Raw genomic sequence first — 25,281 nt, 5'->3', positions numbered from 1 at the left:
ATATGAGGCATTGGTTCAAGGGTTGTATAAAGTCATCAGCCTTAATATCAAACATCTTCGAGTGTTTGGGGATTCAGAAATTGTGATAAAGCGGGTAAGAAATACTATACACTGTTTGTCTGGACATTTGAAACATTATCAATCATTAGTCTAAGACCTTACTTCTCACTTTACAACGTTTAATATTTCACCTATCCCAAGACTCCAAAACACAAGTGTCGATCTTTTGGCTAATGTGGCATCCAAGCTCATTCCACCAGCAGATTATAGCCCCGGTCACTTTTCTATTGAAAATTTTAGGCCTTCCATTCCCGACAATATCACCAATTGGTGAGTCTTTAACAATGATCCAGATATCATAAGCTTTCAAACATCTAAAGGCTCTTATGATGACCAGATAGTTGATGAAGATCAACATGACAGCCAGCTTAAGCAAGAAGCAACTATAAATGCTATACCTAAGTCTGTGGTTAAGCTGGAAGACTTATATGATCTTAAGGACGAATTCAAGAAGCCCACCAACTCAAAACTTCAAAGCTCAACTTTGAGGTTTGAATTAGTTAATCTTGGAACTGACCTTAAACCTCAAAATATCAATCTAGGTCTTGGTCTTACACCGGATGAAAAATCAACCTTCATTCATTTGTTGAAGAAATACAAGAATGTCTTTGCTTGGAACTATGAAGATCTTAAGACATATGACACTTCTATAATTCAACATACCATCCCCATGATATTTGATGAAAATCCCATGCAGCAGAAGCTGAGAAATATCCATTCGAATTTAGAAAATCAGATCAAATTTGAATTGAATAAGTTGCTTAAAGGCAAGATAATTTTCCCTATCAGACATTCAAGGTGGGTCTCCAACCTTGTCCCAATCAGAAAAAAGAGTGGTGATATCCGAATATGTATAGACTTTTGCAATCTCAACAAAGCTTGTCAGAAAGACAACTTTCCATTACCTCCTATGAAACAGATACTACAATCAGTTGCAGGCTGAAAACTAATGTCTTTCCTAGATGGATTTTCAGGGTATAATCAGATTCTTGTACATCCAGATGACCGGCTAAAGACTACATTTAGGACCAAATGGGGCACCTATGCTTATCAAAAGATGCCATTTGGGTTAATCAATGTTGGTGCAACATTTCAAAGAGCCATGGACATAAGTTTCAAAGGATTGGTAAACAAATCAGTAGTAATCTATTTAGATGATATAATTGTGTACTCAAAAAGGCGCAGTAATCATTTAAAAGATTTAAAACAAATATTTGAACATTGTCAGAGGTATGGAATTTCTCTCAATCCCAAGAAATATTTCTTTGCTTTAAGAGAAGGAAAACTCCTTGGATTTATTGTATCCAAATAAGGAATTCACATTGATCCTGATAGGATAAGAGAAATTTCTGAAATTCCTTTGCCTCATAACAAAAAATCTATGCAGTCTTTCCTAGGTCAGATAAATTTTGTCAAAAGATTTGTCCCTGACTTTTCACGAATTGTTTTTCCTCTCCAATCCATGATTAAGAAAAATTCTATTTTTAAATGGAGACATATAGAGCATGAAGCCTTTAATCTGATTAAGCAAGCAATCATAAATGATCCATCTTTAACAAATCCGAATTTTTCTAATCATTTCATTTTATATACCTTTGCTTCCGAGAAATCATATGCAATTATACCGACTCAAGTCAATGATGACAAAGTCGAAGCACCAATTTCTTTCTTTAGCTCCAATTTGCAAGGGGCTGAATTAAACTATTCAGATGTTGAAAAACAAGCTTTCATTGTTTTCAAAGCAATAAAGCATTTCACACCCTTTCTCCTAAAAACCCACACCAAGGTAGTTGTCCCGTTCTCAACAGTGAGAAATCTGTTAATTCAAAGGGATGTAGGAGAGAAAAGGGCAAAGTGGGTAACAACACTGCAAGAATACAACATTGAGATCAGACTAGCTAAAATCATAAAAGGTCAAGGTTTTTGCAGAATGTTAGCAGGAGCATCCAACTTACCAGCACTACAAGATTCAAATGATGATATACAAGTATACGAGGTAAGCCTTAATGATACTGAATCCAGATATGCTGATATCATCTTTTATTTGAGAAATGGGTATGCCCCTACTCAACTAAGTTACAAAAGAAAAAGGGCTTTAAGGCTAAAATCTAGACAATACCAAATCATCAATAATGTGTTGTTTAGAATAAATTATGATTTTGTTTTGCTTAGATGTCTTGAAAAATATGAGGCAAAAAAGGTTTTGTAGGAACTCCATGATGGACCAGCTGGTGGACATTTTGGAGGGGACACAACCGCACATAAAATCCTGCACACTGGCTATTATTGGCCAACCTTATTTAAGGATACACACAATTATGTAAGGAAATGTAAAGTTTTTCAAACAACTGCTGGGAGACAGAGGAAACCCACATTACCATTGCAACCAGTCAACATTGAAAAACCATTTGAACAATGGGGACTGGACATAATAGGTGACATCGTTCCTCATTCATCTAAGCAGCATAAATATATCCTTACAGCAACTGATTACTTCACAAAGTGGATGGAAGAAATTCCACTTAAGGTAGCCAATTCTGAAAACATTATTGAATTTATTGATCAGTTTATTATTACTAGATTTGGTCTGTCATCTGCCCTTATGTTTGATAATGCATCTTATTTTTCAGGCAATGCTATGACAAAATTTGCTCTTAAAAGAAGTTTTAAACTTAAATACTCTGCTAACTATTATCCTCAGGGAAATGGCTTGGCCAAATCTACAAACAAAAATCTCATAAGAATTATCAAACGAACCGTTGATTAAAGTCAGAAAAACTGGCATAAATCTTTAATATTTGCTCTATGGGCAGATCGAATAACACAGAAGGCCTCAATAGGCACTTCTCCTTTTAATTTGGTCTATGGGAAAGAAGTTGTCCTCCCTACAAATGTAGCTATTCCCTCTCTAGCCCTAGTTCAATTTATTGAAGAAACCCCTTCCTCTTCTATGCAAGTAAGACAATCACAAATCCTTAAGCTCGAAGAAGAAAGGGAAAAGGCCAAAATCACACATGCACATCATCAACAGTTAGTCAAATCTTCATTTGATGCAAATTCTATAAGTTCAAAATCCTTTCAGCTCGGAGACCTGGTATTGAAATGGGATAAAGCACATGAGGAAAAAGGTAAGCATACCAAGTTCCAAAGAATGTGGCTTGACCCGTTTCAGATTGTGGAACAAATAGGCCCATCAACCTTTTTATTGCAAGATTTATCAAGCAAGAGAGATTCTCTGCCTATCAATGGGCAGATCCTAAAGAAATATTTTTCATAGAAGATAACCTCTTCTATCCCTTGCATATTATTGCTTTTACCTTTTCTTTTAGAAAAATAATAGTTAAGTAGCATTTACTTTTGGCCTTTTCAAGTCTCTTTTATATTTTGACTTTTCGCTTCTATAAATAGAGATTGTTAAGAAGATGATTTTTACATTTGAAACATGGGTTAAGTTCTATTACTCTGAAATTGCTTGTCCTCTACCGAAATTATTTGTCCTTTGCTAAACCTCAACTTTGTAAAGAAACCTTTGCTCTACCATCAATCAAGAAAAGTATTTGTAACAAAGCAAAGCCTCTCTACAAAAAAGCATCTTTAACTCTATAATTGTCATCTAGAAACTCTTAAGGAGTCAATGATTCTCCCCATCTAGTAAGCTTTCATTTTTTAGAGTGTAATTCTAAAATATGCTTAAACTTAAAGGATAAGAGGTCTCATCAAGAGCCGACTTACCATGATCATAGGGAAATAACTAGCTAACATTACTAAACTGCATATCAAAACAGGGTAATGACTTGAAATTGCATCAATCAAAAGACAAGGGGTCTCATAAAGAGCCATCTTGTTCAGTTAAGTTACGAGTGAGTGGCATTGTCAATTTTGGTCACCAAACTAAAACAATGGCCTTTAAGGAGTAAAATGAAAATTTTAAAGAAAAGAGAATTGTTTAGAAAAGAATAAAAAGAACGATAAGTATATGAAGCTGAACTTCTCTTTAAAAATTGCATTCTTATCTAGATGGGATACTAAATCTTTGTTGGTTAAAAGGTAACCCTGTCGAGGCTATGGACACCTGCTGGTAGTAGAAGCTCTACTTATCATAACTGAGCACATCTAAACGCTGGTTTGTGAGAGTCCCTTGTTTTTATCTTTAAAACCAAGTAATGACTGATGTAGACAAAACAACTTTCATATTGAAAAGGATGATAGTTAGGTAGGTTTTGTTTTTATTATTCAAAGTAATGTTACTTATCTTATATTTCATGTATTTTTATTTTCTGAACTACCTTTATTTTGGAAGTGTTTAGAAATTTCAAAAAATTGTCAGAGATAACTGGTTCTTCTAGTGAATCGCCAATTGTTCTGTTATTCAACACCCCACCCATTTGTTAATATAATAGCTAGTATTCTATTAATAAATGGGGACCCTTAAAAAATCCTTCATTTTTTTTTAGCATTTAGGCATTTTCTTGTTAAATTTTTGGAATAAAGCAAGATATCAAGACAAAACCCTTTTGAAAGCTAGCAAATACTCGCATTTTTGCATATCGCACGACCAAGCGTGTCAAAAGCCTTATTAACAAGCAGAACTCGCGAAAAGTGATAAAAAGGGATTACCACGCTTAACCTAGATATTATTAGGCTTTTTCATTTAAACTAAGTCCTAAGGCATTTCTTATTAAAATAAAGCTTGCATCACAGATCACCACTTATAAAGGGCGCACCCTCACAAAGTATCTTTAACCATGCGAAATGCGATATTGCGATGACGTGGTCAGCCTTATCACATCGCATTGGAAATACTTAAGAAAGGTCTGAAACCTTACCAAACGTGCAATATTGTGAAATGTGATAGAAGCTTGGACTCGATTGAAAACTATGTTATAAAATAACACTTAAGTCCATTGCGCAATGAAAAAGGCTTTATAAAGAAAATCCTATCAAACAAGCTATGCTTTAAAAACAATAAAGAGCGTCCCGTATTTCGCATCCTGTAGAAACCAAAGGAACTTTAAAGAAAGCGCAAACACAAAATGTGATAATGCGATTTGCGATATTGCATCGCAATCGCAAACATTCTCGCAGCTAAAGCTCGCCACCCTAAAAATTTTCTTTCCTGACTTATGATGCAAAACATTAATGAGCAATAAAGCTAGAGATAAGGAACCATTAGTAGGCATTTAGTATGGGTTAATTACATTTACGTTTGAAAAGCGGCTCGACGTGATATGATATCTTCTCACCTACGTTTAATTAAAACTTATTTCTTGTCACCTTTTCAAGGTTATCTGTATCATTCATTCTTATTTTCATTCTTACTTGTGTCTATCTGATAGCTTCTACTTTGCTCCATTTTCAGGAAAAATCTGCAGCAAGAGTCGTTGGGAGCAATGGCAAAGAGGGGAAAGGCAACCGCGTCTGAAAAGTCATAAATGATCCCTCTATTTTCTGATACTACGTGCAGTAGAGACGAAGGAACCTCAACATGGGAAGCCATGTATGATTTATTAGAAGAAGAGAAACTAAGACCTCTGGTAGCAAAGGCCACAACCGATGCTTATGTTTCCTCTGACGCCTCCTTCTTCGAGACATCATGCTCATTTCTACAGCGCATAGCCGCAAGACCGAAGATAATTCCATATACAGATATGGTTAAGTGGATAATTGATGTGGTGGACATCTCAGACAAAGAATTCAAGAATAACAGGCAGGAGGTTATGGGATCTTTTTCAGTAGACAACCTACGACTTATGTACCATTTACCAGAGCCACAGAAGCTCTACAATAAACAGTTCCTTGAGAAATTTGCTAAGGAGAATGAAGACCCAACAGACATTACGCGAGCCTGGACAAAAAATGAAAGCAAGATCAAAAGGATATGACAGGTATGTATTCTACAACATCTATCTCTCCCCCTTATAGTTTTGCAGCAGCATGCTATGTAGATTGTTCGGCAAGCCCGATAGTACCAAATTTTCCCTATAATGGTTGTCATTAATAGATGCAGCTGTAAACGCAACAATAATGAATTGGGCCCAAATTTTCTCTTATAATTTGGCGAAAGCCATTATGGAGTATAGGAAAAAGAGGAGTCCCTCTTTAAGGGTTTACCCTCCATTTTTCATGAGTGCCTATGTAATGGACGCAATCTATTTTAGCTCCAAATTTCCTATCATGGGATGGAAGTGGATTGTGCAAGACCTGCTTCCTATCCATGTGTACCATAAGAGTATGTGGGAGTCTCAGTTTCACCCCCATTTTTACAAGATTTGTCAAGGAGTTATGCTGCCCATCCATAAACAAGTCTACAACAAAACCGCCCCTAGGTTTTCCAAAGAAGTTGAAGTGGATATCTTAGTTGTAGCCAGATAGTTTGGGGAGGGAAAATTTACATATATTAAAGTATTTGGGAGCATTGCTTCACTGCATGTCCTCCCATACTATGTCCCTGACAAGTTAATGGCCAGGGAGATAGCCTACCAAACGACAGGGGAAGGTGGGTTGAGCAAAGGATTGAAAGAACAAAAAAGGCCATTTGGCCTACATTTCCGTTGCAATGTGGTGCGTTTGCACTACATTATTTTGGACATGCATGCAAAGAGGCAAAGATTATGAAATATCTGAAATTAGATACATTCCCAGGAAGGAAATATGACCCAAATGGCACTGCCAAGGACTTCACTACTATGGTGAAAGTGAAGTCATTCACCCACGAGGAAGATTCCTTTAACGACCTCTTCCTACAAAAAGAAACATTTTCAAAATCTTTTCATGTGTACAAAAAAGAAGATTATTGAAGGTCCCATTGGACCTACTACAGATTGAACCAATAAAGGAGCCAAATCCCAGTGTAAGCTTGGAGGATAACTCCAAAGAGAATTCCAAAGAAGAGACGCAGGAGAGATCTACTCATGAGTCAGAGCACTCAGAGAAAGAATCTCAAAATGGGGGAGGCATTGAAAGCAAAGAGTCTGAAAAGGACATGGCTAGAACTATGGAGGAAACAACCGAGCAAATCTCGGCAAAGAAACATCAGGCTAGCCTAGCAGAAAGAGATGTGCGGATACAAGCTATAACAGAAAAGTATAAAGACAATCCACAAATCAATGAATTCATAAAGGAGGCACTCAGTATTAGCTCTGAACTAATGCATTAAAAGGAATTTCTATGCCAGAAGATCTTGCAAATAAGTCCTTATTGCGAGATCAGTGATAAGCTAACAAGCCAAGTCGTCGACATGAGACTTGAGTATGACGAAATCCATAAAAAGGATTTCTGACTTTATCACCTGGCAAGAAACAGAAGATGGGAGAAAGGTTGATCTGCCAAAGCTGGAGGAATCGCATAAAGATATCTTGTTCACAGACTGGGATTCTCAGCTCAAGCAAGCAGAAAGGGAAACGGCGATCGCGGCAGCAGCAACAAACAATAGAAGCCATCAACGAAAATATACATGGCGCCAACCTGGTAGCAGATTCCATACTAGGATCTCCTCCAAATGTCAAGTTGTTAGAGTAGCAGTGGAGGCAAGCATCAAAGGAGAAAGAGGAGGTGATTAGACAAATGAGCAAGCTAAATTGGGAAGCATACTAATAGTTCTTAGTCAAACCATACAGCGAGTGGATGACCTTGCGATGCTTAACTACCTCCACACAAAAAATGGTGCCAGCACTAACGGACACTATATTTGTTGAGCAGTTGAAATCTGCGATCGACCAACCGACACAGCTAAAGCCAATGCCAGATATTTGTGATCTCAAAGATCAAATGCAAAGGAGTTAGTCACTTAGTTTTATTTTTATTTTTATTTTTATTTTCGCATAATTTGAGGAAGGTCGTTTAAACCTCCTCAACTATTTTTTGTAATAATCTATTTTAGGACCTATAGTTTAGTATTTGAACCCCTTTCATGCATTTAGAGAGGGGTCCAGAAATTTTATCAGAATCATTATTCAAAACATGCACTTTTGTACCTTTGGGGAGGTTCTGATGAAATGAATGGAACATGATCTATTTCTCTTAAATATCTAGAATGCTCTACTGAAATGCACTTTTGTACTCTTAGAATGTGTTGGATAGATTGGAATTAGGTGAATATTGCTCAAACACATGAGCAGGATTTGTCATAAATGGTACTTTTATCTTATGATCTTGTTTTATTTATGTATCAGGCAATAATTCTTCTTTGAATTGTTTTATGTGTGAAAGTTTGAATTATGGTTAGTGTTATTGCACTTTTGTATGGTGTTGGCTTTAACTTTACTGCTGAATACATGAACGATTCTATATGCAATATATCTTTCACAATCGTTTTGGCTAACTATTTATCCAAAATGATTATTATTAAATGATTTCACTTCTTATTGCAGTTGAATGATCTTTATTACCAATTGCTATAGGACATTATTGTAGATCACATATTTTATTTTATTCTTGGGTTTATTTATAGTTAAATAGTGTTTAAACTAGGATATATGCATGTGTTTAATAGTTTAGATTAGATTAAACTTAGCTTAATCATTCCCTCCATTACATCACATATCACCCCATCGACGTTGTCAAATACCATTTGGGAAACTAGTCCCATCATCCCCAGTCGGAGCCACTACACCAAACGGAAAAGGAGTTGCTAACCAAGGTCCGGACCGGGTGGTTTTCCCCCGTGTTGTAGCAACGATTTTCGAGGGTTCAACAAGAGGTTGTAGAGGTGATCATCAAATGCATGACATGTATTTTGTGTTGTACTTATTTCTAATATGACATTGCTCATTTGCAGGTTGCCCCCTTGAAGATGAATATATCCTTTTATAAAAGGATTATTGTATGGTGTTACCCTATCTCAAGGGTTTTGGATTTAATACGTATTTGAACTTTCTTGGAATATTCAAGAATATATGATTTGTTATTCATCTTAAACACAATGTTTATAACAATTTATTTGCAAAAATGATAATGTTATTTGCGTAAAACATGAAGATGATAACTAGCCTCAAGAGGTGAATGACTACACATCCTACTTCCTTTAGACAATCTTTTACCTTATATATATGTAAATTTTGAAAAGAGCAAGGAACAAAAGGCGTCCTTACTTGACCCTTATATTGTACCTAATTTATTTTATCCAACTTTCATTACTCATGACTCTTCCTATAACCTTATCCTTGCAATTCTTAACTAAAACAAGACTTAACATTTCCTAATCTCAATTAATTTAAATAAACATATTAAAATATTTGTAAAAGTCTATATTTTTATCGTAGAAAAAACAAATTTCTAAAATCCATCAAACAAATAAATAAATTTCTAAAATCCACGAGAGAAATAGATAATTGTCTTTACTATTTTCATCTTTTTATTATAATATTAAAAATAATTAAATAACCTAAACTCAAATAATAACTTTGAAAACTAATACATATTTCTTATCATAATTTTTTAATTACAAATTAATTTTTTCACGAAAATTATATTATATAGTATTAGTGGAAAAATTATCCCTATGTTACATGAATAGGAATTGCCAAATACCCCCCAAAATGTAAAATTATACTTACAATTTAGTGATAAAATAACCAATCATCTCTTTTTTAAAATAAAGATTATACTAAATTGTGTCTAAGTTGGCTTTTCTAGGCTGTCTGAATTGTTTATGTCATTGTCTGGGGCTGGTCGTTGTAGTTTCACACGCGAATTTTAGAGCAGAGTTTCGAGCTAGTGGTTAGAGTTTTTTTTTTTCAGGGTGAAAATGAGTGGAGGAGGTAGCGGGGGCAGAACTTCTGCAAAAACCCCAACAAATTTTCTCAAATCCATAAGAGGGCGCCCAATGGTCGTCAAACTCAACTCTGGCATATATTACAGAGGTTAAGCTATATACCACTTCCACGTTTAAATTATGCATATACCACCTTAAAGTTTTGTTTACACTATATGAGCAGAGATAGTTCAATTGCTACGATTATTTGTTTTATAACGAACATTTGTGCGGTGACTATGAATATTTGTTTTGTAAGGTCAAAACTTTTCAAGCCTAATGTATTTGTATTTTATTTCAATAATGAGAAACAAGGGTTAGGGTTTTTAATCGCTCAAGGTTTGAAGGGTTTTAATGAGAAACAAGGGTTAGGGTTTTTTATCGCCAATTAGAAGTCAATTTTTCTTTCTTTAGGGGAAAACCTGGAATGTAAGAAAACCCTCCGCGCATAGGGTTGCTACTTGCTTCTTTTACTGGTTTAACAACTGGATCCACTAAATAAGATGCTACCCATGCCTTAGATGTTGTTATCGAACCAGTATCGGGGCCATGAACTTCAACTTATAATAGTGGTGGTTGAACCTCATTCGCTCTGCCCAGCTCCAAGACCTCAACCTCCTTTGCTATTTCAGGATCCTCGACGTTAGCTTCTTGACCCTATGCTCGGGTCTTCGCCAAATAGGATTTCTTTCCCATAGGCCACTAGAGTATAATCCACCCAGGGACTGTTCTGAAAGCTCGTTATCAAGATCGATCCCACTGGAGTGCCCCACAACTGGATAATCAACAAACCACCTCGCATCAGGGTTACGGATCGACAACTCCTATTTTTCGCACTTGAGAAGGGATGTGGAGTGAGTCTGTTAATTAGAAGTGGAATTAATAAGTCTAGACTGTTTATGTTGCTTTCCGGGGCTAGTCGTTGTAGTTTCGCGCGCCAATTTTAAAGCAGAGTTTCTTAATCTGAATTCCTACTCTAAGCTATCTAATTACTACTTCCTTCTACCAACTAACTAAGATTATGAAAGAAGACCCTAACCTTTATAAGGATAATAAAAGCTATATAATCCCTAATTACTTATACCTTTCTAATCACTTTCTACTTTCTTTCTAGTCTAATATTACTAATATTAAGAATAGTAAACTTGATGAATTGTCCTTGTATTCCTTGTCTAGTTCTAGGAGTGTACCGGTCAAATACCCTTATCACGGTGGCCCCGACATTACCGCAATCTCATTACCACATACCCATTCAGGACGCATCCAGTTTCCCTGTCAAGTACACATCACCTAGGAAGGCACAATACACTTTTAGGAAGCCTAGTGGTTAGAGCTTTTTTAGAGCGAAAATGAGCAGAGGAGGTAGCGGGGGCAGAACTTCCGCAAAAACCCCGACATATTTTCTCAAATCCATAAAAGGGTGCCCAGTGGTCGTCAAACTTAACTTTAGCGTAGATTACAGTGTTTAAGCATATATACCACTTCCACCTTTAAATTATGCATACAACACCTTAAAGTTTTGTTTACAATGTATGAGCAAGGATAGTTCAATTGCTACGATTATTTGTTTTATAACGAACATTTGTGCGGTGACCATGAATATTTGTTTTGTAAGGTCAAAACCCTTCAAACCTAATGTATTTGCAGTTTATTTCAATAATGAGAAACAAGGGTTAGGGTTTTTGATCGCTCAAGGTTTGTCGTTAGTCTGCTGGTGGTTACGAGTTCAGTTACATTGAATTTGCAAATTACGGATTTTAGGTGTCAGTGCCTAATAGTGGAGGTCTTTGTTGGACGTGAATTGATGCTTGCAATTTTTATGACACACGTAACCCTAAATAGTCACCAATGCGGTGCCAAACAATAAATTGTAGGAATTTATAGGGTAAGTTCCTTAGACAGAACACCAAAGGACACTGCTCACAAACAGATCACAGATCAATACACCAGTATTGTTGACGTGGTTAAAACCCTCAAAGAGGGAAACAGTCCATGGCCTGAGCCAACACGACCATTTCAGGCAATTTATTAATAAAAGAATGAAAAACTTACATAAGCTTCTCTCATGAACGGTTACCCTACAAATGACCATCCATGCTCTTTAAATAGAGATCATGGACCAATCGGGTGTTAAGCCACGGATCAAGTGTCGGTAATACCGAGGAGAGAATGAACCATTGGATCACTACATATCGTGACCGTCGGATTGTAAGTTACAAAAGTACATAGTAAAGAAACACACTTTACCTAACTCTACACTAGACCAAGTTATACTTAACTATTTCATATGTGTTGGAATATCCTAACATCCCCCCTTAAGAAAAACTTGGGATAAGATTGAAGAATGTACAAATATGACACAATAGGAGAAGGAAGGAGGCACTAGAGCCTATCCCCCCTTAGTGACAACTTCCTGAACTCCAACCATAAATCGAAGTTTAGTAAACTTCGCCTTTGTGAGAGCCTTTGTAAAGATGTCTGCAACTTGATCATCTGTTGAACAGTATTGCACTTCAAGAACATGGTCGTGAATGAGTTTTCTGATGAAGTGCATGTGCAGTTCAATGTGTTTGTTGTGTTGATGTTGGACTGGATCTTTGCATAGTTGAATGGCACTTTGACTAACACACCAAAGTGTAGTCGGATGCTGCTGTTGAAAGCCAAACTCTGACAGGATCTAACGAAGCCACAGGGCTTCCTTACAAGCTTCTATGGCACCACGACACTCTGCTTCTACTAAAGAAAGAGAAATGGCACTTTGTTTCTTGCAAGCCCATGTAATAGGTCCTTAACCAAGAGTGAACACATAACCTGCAGTAGACTTCCGATCATCAGGGTCACCAACCCAATCAGGATCAATGAAACCAACCAATAGAGGAGATGCTTCTACACTGTAATGAATCCCAAACTGGACTGTACCTTAAACATAATGAAGTATTCTTTTAGCTGCTTTCCAATGACTTTCATGTGGGTTTTGCATAAACCGAGAAATAAGGCCAACAACAAAGGAAAGGTCAGGACGAGTATGGGTCAGATACAAAAGTTTTCCGACAAGTTGACGGTATAAGGTAGCAACTTCAGGGGAAGTACAAGTGACTGAAATTTTGGCTCCAGACTGAAAGGGAGAAGGGGCTGGCTTACAATCTTCCATGTGAAAATGGCGTAGAAGATCACAAGCATACTTGGACTGGGAAAGGGAAATACCTTCCTTGGATTGCAATACTTGAAGACCAAGAAAATAATGCAAGTGTCCTAAGTCTGTCATTTCAAACTTATTTTTAAGGCTGGACTTCATATGGTTAATAAGGCTGGGATCACTACCAGTGAGGATAAGATCATAAACATAAAGAACAAGAATGATAAGATACTTGCCCACTTTCTTGGTGTAGACAATATTGTCAGAATGAAACCTAGAAAAGCCAGATTCTAAAAGAAAGCTATCCATTTTGGTACACCAAGCCCGAGGAGCTTGCTTGAGACCATAAAGGGATTTCTTAAGCTGACATACAAGGCTAGAGTCTGTTTGTATAAAGCCAATAGGTTGTTCCATATAGATTTCTTCATGCAAGTCCCCATGCAAGAAGGCAGATTTAACATCCATCTTATGGACTTCCCTTTTGAAAGAGGCAACAAGGGAAAGAGCAAGGCGAATAGAGTTCATTTTGGCAACAGGGGAGAATGTTTCAGTATAGTCAATGCCTTCAACTTGTGAAAAACCCTTAGCAACAAGACGAGCTTTATTTTTATCAACTTTCCCATCTGGTCCATACTTGGTTTTGTAAACCCATTTGCATCTAACAAGTTTTTGTCTCTTTGGTAGGGGAACAAGAACCCATGTATCATTTGCCAATAATGAACAATATTCTTCATTCATAGTTGTGTCCCAATCTAGATGGCCTTAAGCTTCTGCAAAGGTGTCAGGATCATAATTTGTTGAAGCTTGAGCCAGTAAAGAAGAGGCTCTATCGAACTGAGAACATGTACGTCACTGATCTGTAGGATCACCGGCAAGATCACCTGCTACATCCCAAGTAGCACGGACCCATTTTGGAAGGTGAGGAGCTGGAGGAGGATCCTAAGAAGGTGGGGGAGGATTGTCATCCTCACTTTCATCATCTGAAGAAGAAATATTTTCAAAAGTAGAAGAGATAGAGAGAGGTGGCACATCCGCCGAACTAGGCTCGTAGGTTGATAGATTTTCAGCAAACTTTACATCTCTTCTAATGATAACATTTTTGGACTTAAGTGGAATAAGTCTATATCCTTTGACATCTTCAGAATATCCAACAAAAATACATTTTTCACTCTTAGGTTCTAAAGCTTTATGTTTTTCATCTGGAATATGGGCCCATGCTTCACTTCCAAAAACATGAAAGTGACTTACATCTGGTTTAATTGAGCTCCATGCTTCTTCTGGAGTGATATTCTTTAAAACCTTAGTAGGAGTGTGATTTATTATGTAATTTGCATAGTTAATTGCTTCTACCCAAAAATTAAGACTAAGTCCTTTAGATTGAAGCATACAATTAGCCATTTCCTTTAAGGTGTGATTCTTCCTTTAGCTACACCATTTTGTTGTGGAGTATATGGAACAGTATGTTGCATTTGAATTCCATTCTCAGTGCAAAAGTTGATGAATTTGTTGTTAACATATTCTCCGCCATTATCAGATCTTAGCTTAAGAATTTGATGTCCAGATTGTTTTTGAACAAAGGCCAAGAACATGTTAAATACTTCACTCTTGAGTTTTAAGAAGTATACCCAAGTGCATTTGGAGAAATCATCAATGAAAGTTAAGAAATACTTGTAGCCAGAGAATGAAACAACTGGAAGTGGACCACATAAATCACTATGCACAAGCTGTAAAGGGGTTGAGGCATGCCAAGAGGCACGTCTTTTAGAACTATCCCGATGATGTTTTCCGAGTACACATCCGAAACAAACACCATCTCTGCAAGATACCATTGGAAGACCTGTCACCATATTTTCTTTACATAGATTCTGAAGGGAGCAATAGTTTAAGTGACCAGATCGCTCATGCCAAAGTTTGCTCACTTCATCGTTATGAGCAACAAATACCGAGGGAAGATTTGATGTCCCAAAGTTGTTAAACTTATACAACCTTGTAGAATCATCAGCAATGCCAGTAGCTGAAATCTGTCTAGGATCTCTTAGGTCCTTAATTACAACATTGTGAGGTGAAAATTCAACGATTTTATCTTCACCTGAATGAGTTATCTGATATACAGATAGAAGGTTGCAAGATAAGGTTGGAACACATAATACATCATTAAATTGACCATTGTCTATATGAACAGTTCCAGTCACTACAACACTAAGAGATCTATTATCACCAACATATATATTTTTGGTGTTACAATCATTTAAAGAAGAAAACATGGCTTTGTTTTTTGGCCATGTGATAAGAAGCTCCAAAATCAATGAGCAGCTCATGAGAATGAGAAGAAGAAGATACATTTAGTGCATAGCCAGACCGAGATGCTTGACAACCACATGTAGAAAGTGTTATTCCTGAAGATGAAGTTGAAGTTGAAGAGTGCTCCAAATGGATGTTATGCTTCTTCATTACTGCTTCCAAGGCTTCCATCTTCCTAAAGCATTTGGATTCTAAGTGGCCATCTCGAATACAAAAGTGGCAATGTCTATCAGTCTTCTTCTGTTTGTTTTTATTTGCCTTATCATTTTGTTGAAATGATTTTTCATTTTGAGACTGGAATTGCTTAGGACCCTTGTTTGGTTTAGGACCATTCCTTTTAGGATATGACTTCTTAGGATTCTTTGAATTTGGTTGCTGCTAAGTGGCTAAGGGTTTCTTATAAGAGTTTCCAAGATTAAGAAGACCAAGATGTAAGAGTTTTTCTTGTTCTCTTATTAAAGAATCACAAAAGGAATCAAAGGAAGGGGACTTGTAGGCTTGTCCTTGAGAAATGAAGGCTTCTCTTGTAGAATGGAAGGTGGAAACAAACACAGAGTAGGCTGGTCCCAACTTAGTAAGAATGGAATAGATAAGGTTACTATCTTCTTTCTTAACCTTAACACCTTCCAAGAGAAGTCTAAGGGTCCAATGTAAGCAACTCATTTTCGAGTTGATGGGCTCTAAATTCATTTTTAATTCCAAAAACTTTAGTGATCTATTTCATTGCTTCATCAAGAGTATCAAGTTCTGCAATATGGAATCTAAGATTTGGAGAAATAGACATCCTTATCAACCCACATGCTTGATCTTGCCTATTTTCCCATTTAGTTGCCTTATCTTCATCTTTCGGTTTGGTTTCTTGGCCTGAGGCTATTCTGTAAATACCTTTACTTCTAAGTAAATCCACAATGTAGGACCACCATTGGAAGTAGTTGGTGCTGTCAAGAATAACTTGGCATGGATTTTCCATTTTAACAAAAACTGAAGCTATATATGTTGAAACTAAGTGTTCCAATGGAAAGATCTCGAAAAATTAGGCTGATTAAAAAAAAACGGCTATGAAAACGGCTTCTGGATGAAGAAGTTATGGCTTTTTGAAGAAAAGTTGTTGAAGATGCCGATGAAGTGCGAGAATGTGCGGAAATGAATGATAATGTTATATTAAAAAAAAAATTCCCCCTTTCCAAACTTAATCTAATAAAGTAGCTTTGGACCAAGAAGGATTTGAACTCAAGACCTCTATTTTCATAAAGTAGCTTTGGACCAAGTGAGTTAGATTAAAAGGTTAGTAATTTTTGGAAAAGAGGAAGGGTTTTTTTTTTTTTTTTTTAGAGTAACTAAAGCTTTGGGCTGTGTGCTTACCTGAGAAAACTCTTTTCTCCCTACAAAACAAAAAACACAAAACACAACACGGACATACAAAAAAAAACAACCTTATGGCTTGAAGTTAGCTTTAGCCGGAAACTAAATATTTTCTTCAATGTTTCTGATTTTTCGAGATCACATTAAGGCACAGCGGAAAAGAGCATACGCATGAGAAAAATCTTTCCTCTTTGTTTCTGATTTTCCTAGATCGCATAGAGTCGTGGGGCAAAGAGCATATGCAAAAATGAAAGGTATAGATCCGGCAATAAAAAAGAAAACAAAGAGCTTAATAAACCGAAATAAACAGAGAGAAAATAACTAGAAACTGCAAATAAACATTGTATACCTCCAGATCTTAGAAATGACGTAGCTAGGGCTACCAGAAACCTTTTCGCTTGAAACGAAAGGGGTTCCTCACTGGAAAAAATGCTCCTAACACAATAGAGCAGTCTTCTCAGCCCGAAAGTAGTCAGAAACAATAGATCTAGGAAACTGCAGTCGGATGCAGTTCTACCGGCTTCAGATTTGGATCACCAACGGATGTAGCCCTCAAATAGCTCTGATACCATGTAGGAATTTACAGGGTAAGTTCCTTAGACAGTAGACAGAACACTAAAGGACATTGCTCACAAACAGATCACAAATCAATACACTAGTATTGTTGACGTGGTTAAAACCCTCAAAGAGGGAAACAGTCCATGGCCTGAGCCAACGCGGCCACTTCAAGCAATTTATTAATAAAAGAATGAAAAATTTACATAAGCTTCTCTCATGAATGATTACCCTACAAATGACCCTCCATGCTCTTTAAATAGAGATCATGGACCAATCGGGTGTTAAGCCACGGATCAAGTGTCGGTAATACCGAGGAGAGAATGAACCGTCGGATCACTACATATCGTGACCGTCGGATTGTAAGTTACAAAAGTACATAGTAAAGAAACACACTTTACCTAACTCTACACTAGACCAAGTTATACTTAACTATTTCCTACGTGTCGGAATATCCTAACATAAATACATATTTAACCTTCCTCCTAACAGGGTAAATAATTCTAGCTTTTTGAGTGATTGATTTACACCTCTGCACTTGAGAAGGGATATGAAGTGAGTGTTAATTAGAAGTGGAATTAATTAGTCTGGACTATTTATGCCACTGTCTGGGGCTGGTCGGTAGCATACCCCAGGAACACCCATACGTTGAAATTATGACCTGAACCCGAGGGCATTCCTGGCATACCCGTGGTTAGTAGCATACCCTGACCTCCCACACAGACACAGTGACAACTGCGGCCACCAAGGTAACAAACATAGTTCAAGCAGAGGCCTAGGTACATGATATTGGAAATAAAGGTACTGCTCTATTTGACCCTACCAATATCTACCATACTCAGGACCAGGCCCCTTCGTATTCGCTCAATTCCACCATAGCGGTAGGGAAGATTGCACTGTTCACCCGGCCGACCGCTTTCCTTCAAAGTAGGCGAGTAGAGGATAACCAAAAAGTCCAGAAAGTCACTCGTACTCAAAGTCCAACCACCCGCACGCCAATTTTAGAGCGGAGTTTCGAGCTAGTGGTTAGAGCTTTTTGTGAGAGCGAAAATGAGCGGAGGTAGCGGGGCCGCTCTCAATGGTAGGAGAGGAAGCACCTAGTTTAGATTATGCCGGTTCTTTTTAGGAATCTTATTAGTTGCTTTCTCTACACCCCGCACTCCCGTATTTTCACAACCCGAGCAACTTATGTGCTTTCACAATCAACGAACTTCAACTACACAAGTCGATTGATAAAATAAAGGGGGGAGAGGGAGCAGCTCGTTGATTTACGGAATGATCCGTGCTATGGGCAGATTGAAATTGCATAACGCATAGAAAGTTTTCACATACAATACCAGCATATAAGCTACCGCCCGGCATCTTTTCTTTTCCTGCCCGCGTCGACCAGCTCTCGCCAACCAACCAGCCCACCAGAAGCAAGCCGTGTCTAGCCAGCAACTGTGCCTTCCTTCCCGGCATCTCCGTCTAGCCAGCAAGCAGGATCTAGTGGTTAGAGATTTTTCAGAGCGAAAATGAGCGGAGGAGTTAGCGGGGGCGGAACTTCTGCAAAAACCCCGGCAGATTTTCTCAAATCCATAAGAGGGCGCCCAGTGGTCATCAAACTCAACTCTGGCGTAGATTACAGAGGTTAAGCATATATACCACTTCCACCTTTAAATTATGCATATACCACCTTAAAGTTTTGTTTACACTGTTTGAGCAGGGATAGTTCAATTGCTACAATTATTTGTTTTATAACGAACATTTGTGTTGTGATTATGAATATTTGTTTTGTAAGGTCAAAATCCTTCAAACCTAATGTATTTGCAGTTTATTTCAATAATGAGAATGATTAGGGTTTTTGATCGCTCAAGGTTTGTCGTTAGTCTGCTGGTGGTTACGAGTTCGGTTACATTGAATTTGCAAATTACGGATTTTAGGCGTCGGTGCCTAATAGCGGAGGTCTTTGTTGGACGTGAATTGATGCTTGCAATTTTTATGACACGCGTAACCCTAAATAGTCACCAATGCGGTGCCAAGCAATAAATATATATTTAACCTTGCTCCTAACAAGGTAAATAATTCTAGTTTTTTGGGTGATTGATTTACACCTCTGCACTTGAGAAGGGATGTGAAGTGAGTCTGTTAATTAGAAGTGGAATTAATTTTCATAATAATTTTATGGTCGAAATAGCCAGCAACAGATTTTGCTGCGTAAGACATATGGTTCCAATAAATGTGTCAATTATGTAATTTGCATTGTAACATCAATGTTAGTAGAATGTGATCAGGTTGAAGGGGGTAATCGATCGATTAGTTATAAATATTGTGGCAGGCAATGGGGCTGTGAGGGAGAATCCAGAAGTGTCGTCAGGATGGAAACCTACCTTATGCTATGTTTGTGGAGTAACATTCTGTAGATTATTCCTTGTCTGTGGTTCTTTATGTTATTATTTCTCATATATGTTCCAAAGTCACAAAATTTGGACTCAAGAACGATTGTAAAACTGAAGAGCAACTGAAGAGCAAGAGTTTCACTTGGACCTGGTAAATAATCAACGAAATTTGACCGAGTAAGGAAGAGTAAGATTTCTATGTTGGGTTTTACAGGGCTATATCCAAGTATGGTTGATTGAAAAAGGCTTCATTGAGTTATGGTCAAACTCATAATATTATGGTGAGTTTCAGTTGCAAGTGAGTTAACAATGCACATCTCCTTGAAACCTTTTCGTAACTCCAACACTTGAACACTTTATTTTGGGTTGTCCTCAAGTCGACAAGGCACACTTGCACATCAGCTTGAGTCCTGCTAATGTGCATGGGTTGAAGACATAATCTTACATGGATAATTCGACTTCCATAGTTGATAAAAGAAGGTCGCTTTGGTGGCTGTGAGTTGTGTGTTGTGAGTTTTCTATTCTATGCTGCTGCAATTTTGAGCTTAAGGTTAGATAATTTTGAGTATCCCTGGTTTCAAAGAGACATATGGTCTCCCCCTAGTCAGAAGGGCATGGCGTGTTTTGATGGAAGAACTTCGGTTTGTGAGACCTTAGCACATCATCTTTTCTGGAATGCAATCAGTCATCAGGCTTAGAGGCCGATTTGGAAATAAATTTAGAGGACAGTTTCAGATTTGTGTTTATTTCAACAAGTAGTCTTCATATTTCTAATTTTTGATTTTTATATGCAAATAAAATTTCATATTCTGCCGTGCCCTTCTTTTGGAAATATTGTTATTTTTCTAGGATCTCTATTTGGGGATATTATAGTGGTATTTGAGTTGCAAGACTTGGCGGCCTGTTTGGGTTAACTGTATGCGTGAAGAGGGTGGTCATTGATGAACTATGGTTGTCATTGATGTCAAGCCAAGCAACACGAGAAGATGCCCCACCTTTGTTGACCAATATGACATTGAAAATCATGGTTTCTTGCGTCAAGGCCACCCTTGTTGGATTCTCCTCATCATGCTGATTCTGATGGTATATGGCACATCACAAGGATCCTCATGGTTTGAGAGATATACTTGTTCAAATATGAAAGCCCCATCTCGTGGTCAATAGCCCCAATCTAGTTGATGATGTGGCAACTTTCATTTGGCTAAGATAATAAGGCTTTTCACTAAGAATTACATTAATTTTCTTATGTTCATGGAGGGTTTCAAATTTATTTTAAATTAAAAGCACGTGAGGGTTTTTTGGCTCTAAGAATTTGAATTTCAAAATTCAAATAACCCTCCAAGTCAGCCTCATCGCAAAGGGGTTTTGGCTCCGTCATCTTCAAAATTAAAAAAATTTGTTTCCTCCAAACCTCAAGTCGACTGCCTCTCATGAAAGCCCATCAAATCTATATAAATGCACTCATTTTCTCTCCAAAGAGCAAATCAAGAAATTCATTTGACTTTGAAATTGTCTGCGGCCGGTGTTGAAAATTGACAGCTCAGGGATGAATTTCCTTAGATAAAATTTTCATTTCTGACAATTCTGGAGTGACTTTCTAAAATTAGAAAGTCATATCTAACATTTCAAGCATGACTTTCCAAAAATAGCAAATCACCCTGCATAAATTGGTAATCAAGTATAGATGTTGGAAAATCACTTAACTTATCATTAATCAATCTTAATAGTTCAATTTTTGACTTAATTATCAATATTATCATTACCTTTATTATTATCCTTATGATATATGACATTATTATTATTAAAAGGAACTTCAAGTCACCTTACCTTCATCACTTAATCACTTCATACCTCTATGTCTCACATAGCACATCATAAAACTCTCTCTCTTAATGGATACGTTTCACTCTCATTAAGTCTTGTCATAAAAGATTCTCTTACACTTTCATTAATGCAAACATTACTCTCTCTTATGCACTCAGTAAGACATGGCATATTCCTCTTACTAACAATAAAAGCATGTCATAAAAGATTCCTCTTACACCTCCTTAATGGCACGAGTTACAAAGGCATGCATACCTCCTTAATGACATGAGTTACAAAGGCATGTGTACCTCCTTAATGGCATGAGTTACAAAGGCATGTATACCTCGCTAAATGGCATATGTAACCCCTACTCAAGGCATGTGTATTGCTCCTTCTTGTTAAGTTTAGGTATGTTCTATGCTTAGAGCGATTTATTTCAATTTTCACAGTTAGCTCAATATCTTTTCTAGATTAGCAATCACATCAGCATTAAAGTAAATTGCAGATAGAACATAAACATAAATCGCAGAAGACAAACCAAGACAAGAGGACACAAGATGTGGCGCTAGCCAGGGACAAACCCCAATGTGGGGAAACCCTTGATAAATTTCTTTATATGTTCTTCAATAGTTCAACAGAGAGAGAGATAGAGAGAGATAGTACATTTACAACAGAAATCAACACTTTGACTTATCTAGATAAGAGCATAGATCATCTCTAAGAAGATGATACATGAGATCAATTGAAGACATGCTACTTCAACTGATTCTCCAAGGTGACTCCTTCACCTATCATCGTGCTGCATCTCGTCATCATGTTGCACCTCACCATGTTGCACCATGTTGCACCCATCATCACAATGCTGCATCTTATCATGCTTCATCAATCATGACAGTACCCATCACTGTACTGCATCATGTACCCTCATGTGCCATTGCTGCACCTTGTTTTGCCACCATGTGCTTGCTGCACCTTGCTTACCATACTGCTGTCCCAATTGCTATTGCAGCACCATGTCTTGCTACTGTCCCAATTGCTATTGCAACACTATGTCTTGCTACTGTCCCAATGCTTACTGTTGTCCATGTGCCTTTGCTGCCATGTCACAGCTGTCCCATGTATCTATACAACACTATGTACCTTGTTGTCCCATATATCTTGACAGCACTATGTACCTTGTTGTCCCATATATCTTGACAGCACTATGTACCTTGCTGTCCCATATATCTTGACAACACTATGTACCTTGTTGTCCCATATATTAGCATTGTTGTACTAGTTGCCTTCTTGTCCCATGCATCTAACTATTAGTCCACAAACAACCCTCAATTCGTTGCATGCTACTGTTGATTTCTGCCTAGGGTTCTGTGCATGTACTTGACTGGTTAGGGTACACCAACAAGCCTAACGTACAGGGAGAATACCCCTGTTTGCCTCACTATCCTTAGAGATGACTGCAGCCTAGTTAGGAGGTCCTTTCTCTCTCAACAGTTGCTGTAATAGTCCCTTATTGCGTCCCTATAAACATAGATATACAACCCAATATCATGCATAAAACAATAATGAAACTCACCACTAGTCTGCGGCCTAATTTGCACGGTAAGACTGCTCCAATGTGTCACCTCAAGCCATCCTTCTTGCCTCATGCAATGACTAAGAGCTGCAGCTCTTCTTCTCTAAAATCTGCACCCAAAATAGTCCACAAACTTGGACCTGCCTCAACCTTCCTTGCTCCAAATTCGCACTATATTTCAGACCTTAGGATTGCATTAGGGCATCCAGCGTTAGGGCTGCTTTAGGTCTGCGTTAGGGCAGCCTTTAGGTCTGCGTTAGGGCAACCTTCTATTTGTGTCTAGGGCAGCCTTCCATGTGTGTCTAGGGCAACCTTCCATCTGCGTCTAGGGCAGCCTTCCATGTGTGTCTAGGGCAACCTTCCATCTGCGTCTAGGGCAACCTTCCATGTGTGTCTAGGGCAACCTCTCTTCCTCCAACATCTAGAGCTTCCACTCCTAGATTTCTCTTCCACTAAAACCCAAGTCAAGTGGAGAGAAATCAAGATAGAAGTGTGTGTGAAATGACTCTCAAGTCATCTCCTTTTATACTAAAATGTTGAGTACATGTGGGGTTTATTTGGTTCCTGGCTGACCTTGACAAATTGTATTATAACACAAATAAATTCATAACTCCATGAATACTTATCGGAATCGGATGATCTTTAGATCAATCCTACACCTCTCGATGAGAGGGATCCAAGAAAAATATCAAATTCCATAAATAAGATGACCCACATGGTGTTTGGCCCTAGTTGCCAATTTTAACACTCCCTCTCAACAAGGGAGAACTCCATCCGCTGATCCATATGCCCGATTGTACTATCTCTGTGATCAGTGCCTTGCACTTCTCTGCTTTGCTAAACCATGAAGAATAAGAATTGATCGAGAATGTCTCATACCATTCTTTACTGACCCGAAGTCAGTTCCATATGAAGAGAGTGTGTCATATCACTTTTACTGACCCGAATCAGTTTTATTGATCCTAGATCAATATCACAAGAGAGTGTCTCAAACCACTCATACTAATCTCAGATTAGTTTCATTGATCCCAGATCAATGGAGGTCATCCTAGCATAGGGAGTATGACAGATACAATGATGCTTCCATCGATAGTACTACTATGGTTCCTGTTGTCGTGCAGACACGACAACGCTCAGACTAGGGGTTGTCACTCTGATCCCCGATCTCTCCGTTTAAGCCTGTCTCCCGCGGCTAAGGGGGGTAGACCCTATGAAATGACGAAGACCAACTGTCGACCAGTTGGTTGGGAGACATGATATGAGGAGCACTAAAATGATTTAATTAATTTAGCAGACCAGTGCCTTATGAGATTGATGTTTAAATGATTACTTGCTAGATGTTGTAGAAATATAAACCATGAACACCAATCATTTATCATCAAATAAATCGAACAATGCAAGATATCCAGTAAAACCACAATGTTCTTAGAATAATTAAAGATTAAGGACGATATCCAGCGATTAACAATTTCGAAAGATAAATGCTTTAAACAACCACGCAATTATGAACATTAACCAGATATCATATTCATGCAGCTAATCTTCAAAATGATCATTCATGTGCAGACTCGCTTAAAATGATGAACATTTATTCCACATCAAAAAAAATTGAATCTCAGCAGAAAAATGAAATGCGACAAGTTGAGACCAAAACTGACAATTTTTTTTTTCTTTTAGTTACTTTTTATGATTTTCAAAATTTTAAAATTTTTATAATTTTTTAATTAATAAAATCTAAAAAAAGAGATGAAACTATCTAAAACTTAACAAAAAATAAAAATAAAAGAAAAAATATTTCTAAACTAAAAAAAAACTATCAAAATCAAAACTAAATTGAAGTCTAAATCTCTAAACTTAAACCTAACGGAAATTTATAATATATATATATATATATATATATATTTAAATGATTTTAATAAAATCTAAGAAAAACTATTTAAACTAAGTCTAAAGCTTTAAAAACTAATTAAACTATCAAACTAAGCTAAATAAATAAAAAAAATTAAATCCTAAATTAAAACAAAACTATTGAAATTCAAATCTAAATTAAACTTTAATCTAAAAATAAAAATAATGAAATCTAAACTGGAAAAATCGATTTTGATTTTTTTGTTTTACGTAAACAAATTAAATTAAAAAGAGAGCGATTTACGCTGGACCCTATGCTAATATCTAAGAAATCAAAGTCCAAAACTGCACCCGCTGAAAACCAAAGACGTCTTGTTCATACGCAGGCAGGGAGAAGGGATCACGTACCAAAAATTTATCTGGCCCGTCAAGAAAAAAAAACATAATCTTTTACAATGCGGCTTTCATATCTTCTTCGATGGCGGACAGAGAATGGTTTCGTAGTTTGCAG

General features: G+C 37.3%; 1 protein-coding gene across 5 annotated transcripts in view; it reads left to right on the top strand.

Annotated features, from left to right (window-relative positions):
• The first annotated feature begins 9,711 nt into the window (after nucleotides 1–9,711).
• LOC149256775 (uncharacterized) overlaps nucleotides 9,712–25,281 on the top strand; it is a 71,370-nt gene continuing 55,800 nt past the window's right edge. The window contains exon 1 of one of the 5 annotated variants that reach the window (XM_089460868.1): nucleotides 9,712–9,920. In XM_089460868.1, coding sequence (XP_089316994.1) covers nucleotides 9,806–9,920 — 115 coding nt within the window. In that variant the 5' untranslated portion in view covers nucleotides 9,712–9,805. Of the gene's footprint in view, nucleotides 9,921–17,918; nucleotides 18,795–25,281 lie in introns of those variants that run through there. The other 4 variants (XM_089460871.1, XM_089460867.1, XM_089460869.1 and 1 more) reach the window with 4 other exon arrangements.

Source organism: Pinus tabuliformis, chromosome 7 (assembly GCF_031772625.1).
Source record: "Pinus tabuliformis cultivar Carrire ecotype Pingquan chromosome 7, CPIR1, whole genome shotgun sequence".
Classification (NCBI taxonomy): domain Eukaryota; kingdom Viridiplantae; phylum Streptophyta; class Pinopsida; order Pinales; family Pinaceae; genus Pinus; species Pinus tabuliformis.
The sequence above is the reverse complement of the archived record's forward strand: the minus strand, read 5'-3'. Positions and strand labels throughout refer to the sequence as shown.